The sequence below is a fragment of the Amphiura filiformis genome, chromosome 7 (genome assembly GCF_039555335.1).
Source record: "Amphiura filiformis chromosome 7, Afil_fr2py, whole genome shotgun sequence".
In the NCBI taxonomy this organism is placed as follows: domain Eukaryota; kingdom Metazoa; phylum Echinodermata; class Ophiuroidea; order Amphilepidida; family Amphiuridae; genus Amphiura; species Amphiura filiformis.
The window spans coordinates 28,255,061-28,267,368 of NC_092634.1; the positions used below are offsets into that span (position 1 = coordinate 28,255,061).

Genomic DNA, 12,308 nt, shown 5'->3' on the forward strand with positions numbered 1-12,308 from the left:
TTGAAGCCAAAATTACAATACCTGCAGAAGGTATAAGTATAGTTTTAGGTGGATTTTATCTTTCCATGTTAATGATTATTTTGAAACAAGTGCTGAAATATTTCATACAAGTTTTTTTCCAAAGTAAAGATGTCGATAACATTTGTTAAAAACCAGCAAATCATTATCATACCTCAACTATACATTTGTTACAGCTCCAAGACAAATAAACAATTTGGTGTCATTGTTACAGGTGTTAATTTGTGTCTTATGTCTCACTTTATTGTGTTGCTGTCCAAATAGGGATTATGTTTCATTAAAGCGGATTATTTTTTTGTGAAATATGGGTCTCGGGGTGTAAAATAATGAAAACAAAATTCTCATTAACCCAATTTGAAAATTTGGTCCCAATGTCACACTCTGGCCTCCATATTTATATAAACACCCATTTCCGTACGCCATTTGAGCAGCTGCAGGCTTTGCCGTTTGGGGAAAGCGATTGCTGGCCAATACTAAAAGCTGAGGAGAGATATTTATTGGTGGTCTACCTTAATTGGTGTAACAATAATTACAACATTAGAGTACAGTAAAAGTACTCTCCTAGTGCTCCGCCCGGGGTGCTCCGCTCCTGTAGCACTCAAGGTGGGGCAAAATGGGACATTAGGTGGACCAATTTGCCCCACTTCCCCCTATCTTATAACAGCTTCAAATAAAACACAAAATGTCATTTTCATGTAACAATTGTTCGCTACTTCATTCATGATGGCCAGTAGGCCTATGGGTGAAGGGCTAGTGCAATAATTATGAGCCCGGTGGAATTTAACAAAATGGCTTGCGCCCTTCTCAAACTGAGACAAATATTTCCCCCCTTCCTTCTTTGCACATGTCAAATACCGGGGGTACTCAAGTTTGGTTTTGGTAGGGACGTGCCGCTGAGAATTTGAAAGTGGACCCATAAATATACCAATTTTTCAAGAAATTTGGACCCATTTATATACCAAAAGTCAAAATTTTCGCCCAAATTTAACCCAAATTGTCGTAGTTTTTACAAATGTTCCAAAAATTTGGGGAAAATGTTGAAAATTTTTGCTCGATTAAGGAAAAATTGAGCTATTTTCCGAAAAAATTGAGAAACTTGTGAAAAAAGGACCCATTTATATACCAAAATAGGCTACATCTTGCGAGCAGGAAAATCTGTATAATTGGGATCGCCCTACGCCGTCTGGGTGATTTGTCAATCAAGTCAATTAAATCCCCTACAGACGAGTGGAATTAGTAATATCATGAATATGCTAATTCTGACCTGTTGTGACCTCCCCCTCCATTGCGCGATAAACATGGGCGACTGCATGAGTGAACAATTGGCGTGCTCACCGATTTCATACCTAAAATGTGTAAGAAATAATCATCTGATTTCAATATGGAATCAACAAGAAGAAACCGTAATCACCTCATATACGACCAGGGGTCGCGCTAAGTTGCGTTCTTGCGCGCCACGCGCATTTTTTTAAGTTTGAGCGCATCTATTCATTTTGCATACCAGTTCGGGGTTTTCATGCGCGCAGAAAAATGAAAACATGTGAAAGAAAAATAAAAGCTTCGATCTCCAATATTTACGACCTGTCCAGAAATTATGTAACATAAAATGCAATAACATAAATGTTGATGTGAAGTCGCCGTAGCATTGTAACATAATTTTAAAATAAAAATAAAATACACACCTCCAGCGTAATTTAACACAGATTGTGATATTGTATAGAATCACTGATGAGTTTTATTGCAGTACTGAATGACGACACGCACGTGAGTTGGTAATTTCTAATTCTAGGGATCGGTAAGGAATGCTTCAAGGGTGGTGTGTTGAGATATGCCAGCGGTGAAATACGAGGCCGTAGAAGGAAAAGGTGACAAAAATTTGCCCTTGAATTATGTTTTATCTATAGTCAAAATACTCCAGTAATTCAATAAATATCATGATATTTGGCCTAAACTTGAACTCATTAGCAATGAAATGTCATTTTTTATTGAGTAAATCATGGCTTTTTCACTCGTCACATGTGACTTGCAATGCTGTTGAATTCTGCACTTTGCCAAAGTTGAACTGCATTTATGGAATTCGCGAACTTTATGGCATAAAGCAACACTTTTATAGCAAGTACACTGCGTGGGAACTTTCTTTAAAAGCCAGATCGTTGGTTAGGGAGTTATCGTGATTTACGACAGGTGGGTAATGGGCGTTTTGAGGGGGGGAATCCGAATTTTTTGGGTCTTGAGCCTGAGGGGGAACACAAATTTTTCGTTGAACCAGGAGGGGGAACGCGAAATTTTTGTCGATATTTTTCCAAAGCGCCCATTACCCCCTGCCGTAAATAACGATCGGTCCCTTACATGACATTGCCTTAATAGCGAGAATCGCGGCGTGAAAGGGAGATCACGTTTTTGCCAGGCCATAAACTATTTACACATAACCAAAATCACAAAATCTGATACTGATATATTGAAACGGGCATTCAATACTTGAGTAGAGAACCCCTCATTTTAGGATTTGAGCGCATATTTTAACACTTTCAGGGGGTTCAGGGGTTCTGAGAACCCCTGGATTTAAAACCTAGTGCTACCCCTGTATACGACTAGACTAGAGACAATTTCAGTACAATAGTAAGTGTGCGTAATTGCTAACGAAGATGAATTAAAAACCGGTAACCAACACGTTAAGGATGCACCTCCGTGTACATTACATAACCACTCAGTCTCTCCCTGATAGTCATATAACGACCAAATGATAAATGACGACTATCATGGAAGACTGAGTTCCGCAGTCTATATGGAGCAGTGCAATACACATAATCATGCATAACTCGCAAACGCAATAGAGTGTGATCGGAATCCGTCCCTCACGTGAGGGACGGACATCAATAGATTAATTGCTGTGTTTAATTAACCCTTGTTAAAATTTATTCCTTTAAGTTAGGTTAATATATAACCCTTCAACCAATAGTTATTTCATGCATGAAAATGTTGCCACATGTGCATCAATTATTAGCTATACAAAATTTTCACGTGTGAGGGACGGAAATCAATAGAATAAGCAATCACCACCATTAGTTACATCTTCAAGTTTTCTATTGAAACTTATACACATGTTTAATCAATATATACTTTTCATGAAAGAGTAATGTTCCATCCCTCCAAAAATTAAGAAATTTGACTCAGTTTGTTTTCAAGGCGCCTATGAAGCGGTCCAAAGTTTATGTGAGGGACGGACATTTTCTATGTGAGGGACGGACAAAATGTTACAAAATTTCAAATTTGGCAAGATTTCTCCAAATCCACCCCTAATGCTATCCTTGACATCTAAATGAAATGCAGTTGTCAAAATAATTCAAGTTCAGTGGAAATATCATATGATTATACCGCTAAATACTTGTGTGAGGGACGGACAGCTTGTCTGTGAGGGACGGACATATGATGGCCTAAATAGCTTATTCAGTGTGTATTTCACTTTTAATTTCAAATTACACAGAAGTTTTACTTCATGCTGTTCGTTTTCAATATCCAATTGTAGTTTTACTGATAAAGAAGCAGTAATTAACAATAATATTAATTTTAATAAGTTGGTGTGAGGGACGGACAGACCCTCTTTTTTAGCAACAGGATCTTCAATTCCAAATGTTTGGGAGCATGACCTTCTGGGATTGGCATGAATTTGTTTTAGACAGACTCTCTGACTGGGTAGAAGAATTTGGTTTAATATTTAGTGGCCAAATATTTTCACTCAACATACATTGGTACCTGTCCATCCAAAATAAGTTGGTGTGAGGGACGGACATGTCAGTCCCTTAATTAGTTAAGGACTAATAACTCTTAGATTTAAAGATTGGTAATTTTAGTTTCTTTATCTCTAGTAAGGTGAGCACTAATATTGATAGATGGGGTGTATGCTATTTTAATTCCTTAGAATATCTCTCAGAGAAACAACTTTTTTGGATTTTTATCCGTGAGGGACGGACAAAATTTCTAGCATTCACCTTCCATGACCTCCAACTCTCTTCTGAAAGACATCTAATTAAAAATCTCATTGATATTTCATGTGGCAGGGGTTGCACTATTGATATGTAAACAAAATTATTTTCACTCAACATACATTGGTACCTGTACATCCAAAATAAGTTAGTGTGAGGGACGGACATGTCCATCCCTCACATTAATTAAGGACTTATAACTCTTAGATTTAAAGATTGGGAATTTTAGTTTCTTTATCTCTAGTAAGGTGAGCACTAATATTGATAGATAGGGTATATGCTAATTTAATTCCTTGAAATGTTTCTCAAAGAAAAAACTTTTTTGGATTTTTATCTGTGAGGGACGGACAAAATTTCTAGAGTTCACCTTCCATGACCCCTCCTATCTTCTGGAAGACATCCAATTAAAAATCTCATTGATATTTCCTGTAGCAAGGGTTGTACTAATAATCTGTAAACAAAAATTGACAATAGAGGCCGTCAGCCTTTCGCCATCTTGTGGGTACAAATGATACGCGTGTTCATGCGTCTGATACTACGCGCAGGTCGCAGCTTGCCACGCAGTTGTTACCACGCATCAACGCGATGATTTTGCTGTTCACGCATGGAGATCGAACGACCATCGCAGCGTGTACCCACAAGATGGCGGCATATGACGTCACGCTGACGGCCTCTATAGCATATAATCTCTTCCTAAGAGAAGTATTTTCATAAAAATGCAACATAGTGTCCGTCCCTCACGCTACAAATAATGCACGCAACTTTAGCGGCACGGAAAACACAAAATATGCGACAATTTTTTTCTTTTTTCTTTTAGATTATTAAAATATAATCCTTTCCACCAAATTAAAACCATTTTTTATGGAAATTTGAATAAATCCTATTTTTTCACCAAATGTTACCCAATTTCCGATCACACTCAATATCATGATATCGGAATCAACTGACATTTTGGGAATATGCTTTTTCGTGGATATGTACTGAAAAATGTCATAAAAAGAGGATGCTAGGATCACGAAATACTCCTTTAAAGGCTGCTTAACCTACCCCTAAATAATTGTAGGATGCGTAGCGCGATAGCATGGATAGCGCATGTGCATTGTGTGCTGTGTGTGTGGCCAACCCACAAATATTAAAGTTCAAAGCTGAAGCCTTGCAACCCAACCTAAAATACGAATTTGTAGTTCTTGTAAACCATAAAACAGCTTGGTTTGTGAAAAATAAACAGCAGAAAATATTTAAAAATAAGTTTACCTGTGAGGGGTCCACGCATCACTGAAAAGAATCCCGTGTTTTGCGCATAAATCCACCGAAATAGTTATCCAGATCCGCGAGTACGGCGACCATTTTCCTCCTGCGTGCTCTTCTCGGTAATCTCCGTTGTAATTCGGGAATATTCGTCTATGGACTTTTCCAATTTAATAACAAGGTAAATAGTTAATAGTAGCGTAAGTAAAAACAAGCTGAAATTATGAAGGCATATTGAGGTAACAAAGACCATAGGTGACGTTTCAATTTATACTTAAAATTTTAGAAGTAAAATGTATTGAAACTTCACCGTGGTTCTATTTTTACGGAATATGCCTAAGAATAGTAAATCTTTAATTTTTTACTTTTACCTATTATAAGAAATGGACTTGTCTATGACGTCAAACCCGATTGGTCAACCGGAATTTTCCGCTAAACTCCGATTGCTTTGCTTTCACCTTTGACCTATCTTATCTATGACGCACTGGGATTTTCTTGTTACAGAAACGCGAAAATACTTCACGGAAATCCGCTGAAATCAAGCGTTTTCAAACCACATCGAACCACATTTGTGAACGAAATAGCTATCTAAGATATTTGTCCATTGATCTGGTTATTTTCTTGAAAGAGAGCGTCTAAAACTTGCCAATATGCCCAAGTTGAAAATCGCAATTGTTTGTTCAAGTAATCAAAACCGAAGTATGGAGGCCCACTATCTTCTAAGGTAAAAAAATACTAAAATAGCAACATTTCAATAGAAAATTGTATTATAATTCAATTAATTGATTTCAATCGAGAATATTTTTATTGGAACTTTGAAAGGATATCTATACCGCCTGGTCCTGTCCAGTATTACCTTAGAAGTAGAAGGTGCAGTAAGGATGTCATTAGAGGGGGGTCATGAATATGTCGGTGACCACCAGAGACTATTTTTTTATGCATGTATGACCCACCCCTTTCATGCCTTTCACGGGCTCAATTTTTTACGATCTTGGGTCTAAAATTTTTACCCCCATCCGCCTCCCGGTCCCCGCATTCCGTGCATCCGCGGGTATTCATGCTCGTCGAAAATTTCGCGAAATAAGGGGTGTTTTCAGATGAAGAAAGTAATTCTCGATTCAAAAAAAAAAAAAAAAAGGGGTGTTTTTTCAAACCATGTATTCGCGAAATTGAAAAAAAAGGGTATTTTCATCGAACAGCCTACGCGTTTCTGCCAGAAATGGGTAAATTAGAAATAAAGTTCAGCGGTTTAGCAAAAATAGGGGTATTGTCGAAGGGCAAATAATTCATGAAATCGCTAAAAAAGGGGTGTTTTCCCTAAAAACTTCATGAAATGAGATGCAAAAGGGGTGTTTTAAAGTTCACCGACAAGCATGAATACCCGCGGATGCACGGAGTGCGGGGACCGGGATCCGCCTACACAGACTTGCAACAAATTATTCATTGATGCCGACGGAACTAAGATATGGAGCGCGCAAATGCGAAGAAACTATGGAGTGCATTAAAATTTTGATCATTTATATAAAGCCTAAGCGGCATGAGGGTAAAGAAAGTGTGCAAAAAGCGCACAAAAATTTTGAATTGTGTAGGCCAAGTAACAAATAAAACATGTTTCACGTCCGGGTTTTCGAAAAAAAGGAGGAGGGGGCTTTTTATTTTCTATTTTTTTATAGCAAAATTGGTGTAAATACCCATACTTAGAGCTGTTTTAGCGTATACAATAATGCCTGGAAAAAGGAGGAGGCCCTTTTTTATTTGTTGTTCTGAGACTGAGAGCTACACCCCCTCCAATGATCACAAAACCTTCCTAAAATGTTTCTTGTATCTTAGGTCCTTCGCACTTGATTATTAGTTTCCTGTTAAAGATTTTTGAAAAGGGACGAGGTGACTTTTAATTATTAATTATTAATTATCTTTTATTTTCTTTATTTAGTTTGAACTTATTACAAGCAACTATCGACTCTTTTTGACTAGGGCGGGCATTTAATTATTTCACAACGATATTTGATTTTATAAATAAATGAAGGTGGTGTTGTGCTCTGTGTTCATTCATCATTATTGTTGATATTATTAAAGTCAGAAAATGGCAAGTAGAAGTTGTTGAAAGTTGTTTTAAAGGAGAAAATTAGAAATAAAATAATTAATTATTTTGAGAATTTCAATTTTGGACGCGGGCGGTAAACAGGAAACTAATAATCAAGTGCGAAGGGCATTAACAAGGCTATAGAAAGCATTCCAACTTCCAAGACATATTTTTTGAAAAGTTATAACTGAATTTCAAAAAATAAAAATATATTTGAGGAAACCTCAAAGGAAGCGGGAGGGGACGTGAAACATGTTTATTTTTTTATTTTGCCTAACTAAACTAAAGATTGTGATTTGTGCATACATTTTTGTTATTGTTTGCAAGTTAAAAGAATGCGCGCGAAAATTTTGGGCCCCCAGCCCTTAATATTTTTAGGCTGTATAAAATTAATATTTTGGTTCTCGTCCAGAGGATTTTCATGAATTGATGAGGGAGGGAGGTGTTTTTTTTTGTTTTGTTTTTTTTCAATGTAAAATCAGCATTGTCAGTAGTTTTCGGTCTTTTCAAACAGTGCTCGAGGAAACGATGAGGCGCTTTTTTTTTTTTCTTCAAATGTGAGATTCTGAGGGATAAACCCCTAGCATGTGCAGTGATGCCAGAAAAAGAAACTCTTTATTAATTTTGTCTCATTGTCATCGCTTCTCTTTCAGCAAAAAGGGTTTCAATGTGCAATCCTTTGGCACCGGCGCTAACGTTAAACTTCCTGGATCAGCCCCGGCTAAACCTAACGTTTACGAGTTTGGAAAGACTACCTACGATGAGATGTACAGAGAACTGAAGTCGAAGGATAAGGATTTGTATCCCATAAAAACACAGAATTTTATTGCTTGCCACTGTAAAATTGAGCTACCTGGGCTTGTTATGTAAAATTTTGTTTTGTTTTAGGTTTGTTTGGTAAAACAAATAATTGAATCAAGATGTCCGTTAACAATTTAACATGCATGTAAAATAACCCTAGTCAAAGAGGTTAGACCAGGGGGAGTACATGGACTCTGTCATGTTTGCATCCATGGCCATGTCGCTCATGCCATAAACAGGACAATGTACCTCCCGAATATTTTGCTGAACAATGTTCCATTACATTGTTGGCCTTTGCCAAAAAATGCTGGAGTTAATAGTTCCAATCCAAACTCTCCCAGTCTTTACCTCCATCTTAAAATCGGATGTAGGGCCGAGATGCCAGTTTTGTACAGGTAGGTATGCTTGTAGGTATAATTATTAAAGACTGCGGTGGACGAAGTACGCAAATGAAGAAAGTTACAAAGATAGTTCTTAAGAATTCAAATTGGGTCCATAATTTTGAATGAAATTGAAAGCTGGATTCAGAAACTGTACTAGTTTGAAATGAAAGTTGTGGTGTTGACATTTAACAAAACCTGTCATTTTCATGTATAACGCCTACCCAAAACTTAGACCTGTACTTCCCGGGGGTACTTCTTGCTCTGCATTCTTCAATAATTGGAGAATACATTTTTTTAATGTAACGGTAAGTGATGTAACTTTCATAGTACTTATAATATGCTTTAAATGTGGATTGAGGTCATAAAGCAAATTGTGATAAAAGTTTTACTTTGAAGTGTCACATGTGACAGGTACCTAGAAAGAGTGAGCGAAAGAAATAGTAATAAGGTAGGGCAGGCAGTTATATTGGGCTTTTCCAATTGAAATTCGCACTACCCCTGTGGAAGATTTGGGAAATATCCTTCCACAGAGGGAGTATGGATTTCAAATGGAATGATCACATTAGGTAGATTTTGAATTTCATACACCCTCTGAGGAAGATTCAACCTGAATCTTCCACAGAGGGAGGGTGCATTTCAAAAGAGCTGCCTAATGTGTTCATTCCATTTGAAATTCATGCTCCCTCTGAGGAGGATATTTCCAAAATCTTCCACAGGGGGAGTGTGGATTTTAAATGGAATAGCCCATGTTAGTTCTGTTGAGATGTATCACTTGTCTTGTACATGTCAAATTATAAGAAACCTTTATGCAGAAATAAGAAATGGTGAGTACAAACTGACAGGAAAAAGTCAACCAGACCTGGGAAAAAAATGGGAATTTAGGAATCTCATTCCTGGGAAATTTGGTAATCTTGGGGGGGGGGAATATGCTTTTCTTTTTAGATAAAGAAATACATATATAATAGAAATGGTGGGAAATCCGGAGGAAATTTGTCTTAATTCTAGGAAATTAACATTTTTCCAGGCCTGTAAACCAACAAGGCATTCAGTTTGGTAAAATGGTACAGTTACAGCAAATCTGCCATGCAACAGTTACACAACTGTAAGAATTGGCAAAGGAAAAACAATTCATAAGAATGGTTTCAAAGATTTAATTTGAGGGCTGGTGCCAAAATCCTGACCCATAAGGGCGTAGCCGGGGGGAGCCAGGCAAATTTTGCACCCCCCCCCCAAATTTTTCAGGGATAAAATGGGGACGGCAAAGAGTAAAGTGTCTTTACTTTTACTGACCCAAATTCTTCAACCACTGCCACACTCCGCACAGGTATACTTGAAAACATTTTCTAAAGCCCAAATACTTGTACAAATTCACTCACAAAATTAGTGATTAATATCCAAGGGAAATTAATAAGGTTCTATTAAGAGGACACCTGTAGACAACCGTAATGAATGACAGGACTTAGCAAGTTTTAATGGAATGAAGTCACAGATGCTCACAGAAAAATAAATACAGTCCAACCTCTTTTATCCGGCCATGATGGGACCAAGCATTGTCCGGATAAGTGAAAAATCCGGATAAGTGAATTACATGTAATTCTGTATTGAAAGTTCCAAGGACTGAAATTGTGACAACAAAAGATCAAGTGCTAATATGGGATAATAGCACTAAAAGATGGCTTAAGGGATCTAAAATGAGCGTTTATTGCGTTTCGACAGTATTTTTTGAGGGACATGAGAGCACCTCAGACCTATCGAATTGTATTCTGAATACGAAGCATGTCTTTCTGATATCAAATAATTTTCATTTTTTGAAAATCACAATATAATACCAATTTTATGACAAATTATAAAAATTTGATATTTTCAAATTTTGATATATAACAGTCCTCGAACTAAATTATATAAATCTAATGATATATTCTTAAAGTGTATGTAGCAGGAGGAAAAGCCGACGGTCAATTGAAAATTTTGACCTTTCATATTGAAGATATAGATTTTTTCCCAAAAAGACCTAATTTTTTTGGTGTTTTGGGAAAAAAATCCATATCTTCAATACAAAAGGTCAAAATTTTCAATTGATCGTCGACATTTCATCCCACCTACATACAAGTTAAGTATAAATCATCAGATTTATAAAGTTTACCAGTACTGTTAAATATCAAAAATATCAATTTTAATGATTTGCCATAAAATGTGTATTAAATTGCAATTTCAAAAACCAAAATTATTTGATATCAGAATGACATTCTTCGTATTCAGAATGCAATCGATATGTCTGATGTGCTCTAATGTCCCAAAATAAATAGTGTCCAAACGTTCATACCCCAGCCCTTAAGAGTGCTTTGTGCAATATAGATGTCATTCTAAGCATTCAGAGCATGGAATTAAGGTGTTAAATCATCAAAAACATGTTTTCCTCTGAATATTTCACAGCCGGATAACAGAGAGATCCATATAAAAGAGGTCCGGATAAGAGAGGTTGGACTGTAATTGGTTTGGGAATCGAGCCAAATTGGTAAAAAAACTAGTATGTGGCTGAATTTGGATGAAAGTGAATATCGGGCTATTTAAACTGGATTATTTTTCTTTCTTTTTTAAGACTTTTGGAGAGGCTTTATCCAAATTGGGTCAAATTGTAGTAAACTGAAATACTGAATGATAAGGAAGCAATCAATTCTGCCATGCAGCCCTACTGTACCTGTACAGCAACTTTGATGTCAGGAAAAATATGATTTGTGTTACGTAAAACACTAATAGATATTGTGTGACAAGAAGTAACCAAAGGTTGAATCAGGCACATTTTAAGGGGAGTGAGAGGAATAGCTACCCTACAGGTACAGCTCTCCTTAAGTCTCATTTAGCATATTTAGGACAGCGATTTATAGCTCTCCTCAGTGATTCACTCAATGGTAAAAAGTTCACATTAACTCTCCTGCAGCTCTCTTTGAAGACACCAGGAGCTTTTAACAGCTCCCCTGCTCATTTTAAAAGGCAGTCCCTGGTTGAATGAAACTTAAATCTTGAAATAGTTTGTGCCCTAAATGACTTTGAAACTAGAGCTGTAAATTTATGTAAGGCAAATGATTGAATGGTTCCTTCCTTTCCTGCCACACTTACTAGCAGATATCCAGCAGACAGCTGAGATAATCCTAGTACAGGGTGGCAGTAATGTATAGTTGATATATTAAAGAGGAAGTCCCACCAGTTCTACTGGGGTGAACCAAACCTGCCTGGTTATCAAATTAATCAGTGACAATTAACAAGTAACTTAGCTACAATGTAATGCCTATGTTTATATCACACCTGGGTCATGTGTTTGGCAACATTTTCTTAACATGATCAAGGACATTTCACTCCCTGAAGGTTTGCTTCACCCAGAAGAACTGCTCTGGTGGGACTTCCTCTTTAAGCACAGATTGCTGTTATTTTTTGTACAAAATGAGATGAAACTTATAGAAAATAAAATTGGTAAAATGTGAAATAGTAGTGTGGCTTTGTTTTCTTTTGATATTGTATATGTATTGTAATGTTTTGTACCCCCAAAAGGTATGCCCTTTATAGTTTGAGTTCTTCAGAAAAAGTTTTGGTCCAGCCTATGAGCCTTGTGTTGACGTGGGAAAGTGATGCATTCATTGTGAATATAAGGAAAATGGGTAGTGTGCTGCTAACATTTAGTTTTAGTTTTGGGTTGGCCAAAGAAAGTATTGGGCTATTCCAGAAAATAGATGCACAGTGCACACCCCCTAGAGAAGTTTGGATTTCCGGACTTTTTGTCCAGTTGTGATTGTTGGA

The 12,308-nt window shown here is 36.9% G+C and overlaps 2 protein-coding genes across 2 annotated transcripts in view; one reads left to right on the top strand and one right to left on the bottom strand.

Moving 5' to 3' along the window:
- The window catches only part of LOC140156487 (uncharacterized), a 68,179-nt gene extending 62,790 nt beyond the window's left edge, over nucleotides 1-5,389 (bottom strand). The window contains exon 1 of the mRNA XM_072179430.1: nucleotides 5,256-5,389. The gene's annotated coding sequence lies outside the window, so the exon portion shown is untranslated. The remainder of the gene's footprint in view (nucleotides 1-5,255) is intronic.
- A 328-nt stretch (nucleotides 5,390-5,717) lies between these two features.
- LOC140156974 (RNA polymerase II subunit A C-terminal domain phosphatase SSU72-like) overlaps nucleotides 5,718-12,308 on the top strand; it is a 34,609-nt gene continuing 28,018 nt past the window's right edge. The window contains exons 1-2 of the mRNA XM_072180023.1: nucleotides 5,718-5,973; nucleotides 7,986-8,132. Coding sequence (XP_072036124.1) covers nucleotides 5,900-5,973; nucleotides 7,986-8,132 — 221 coding nt within the window. The 5' untranslated portion in view covers nucleotides 5,718-5,899. The remainder of the gene's footprint in view (nucleotides 5,974-7,985; nucleotides 8,133-12,308) is intronic.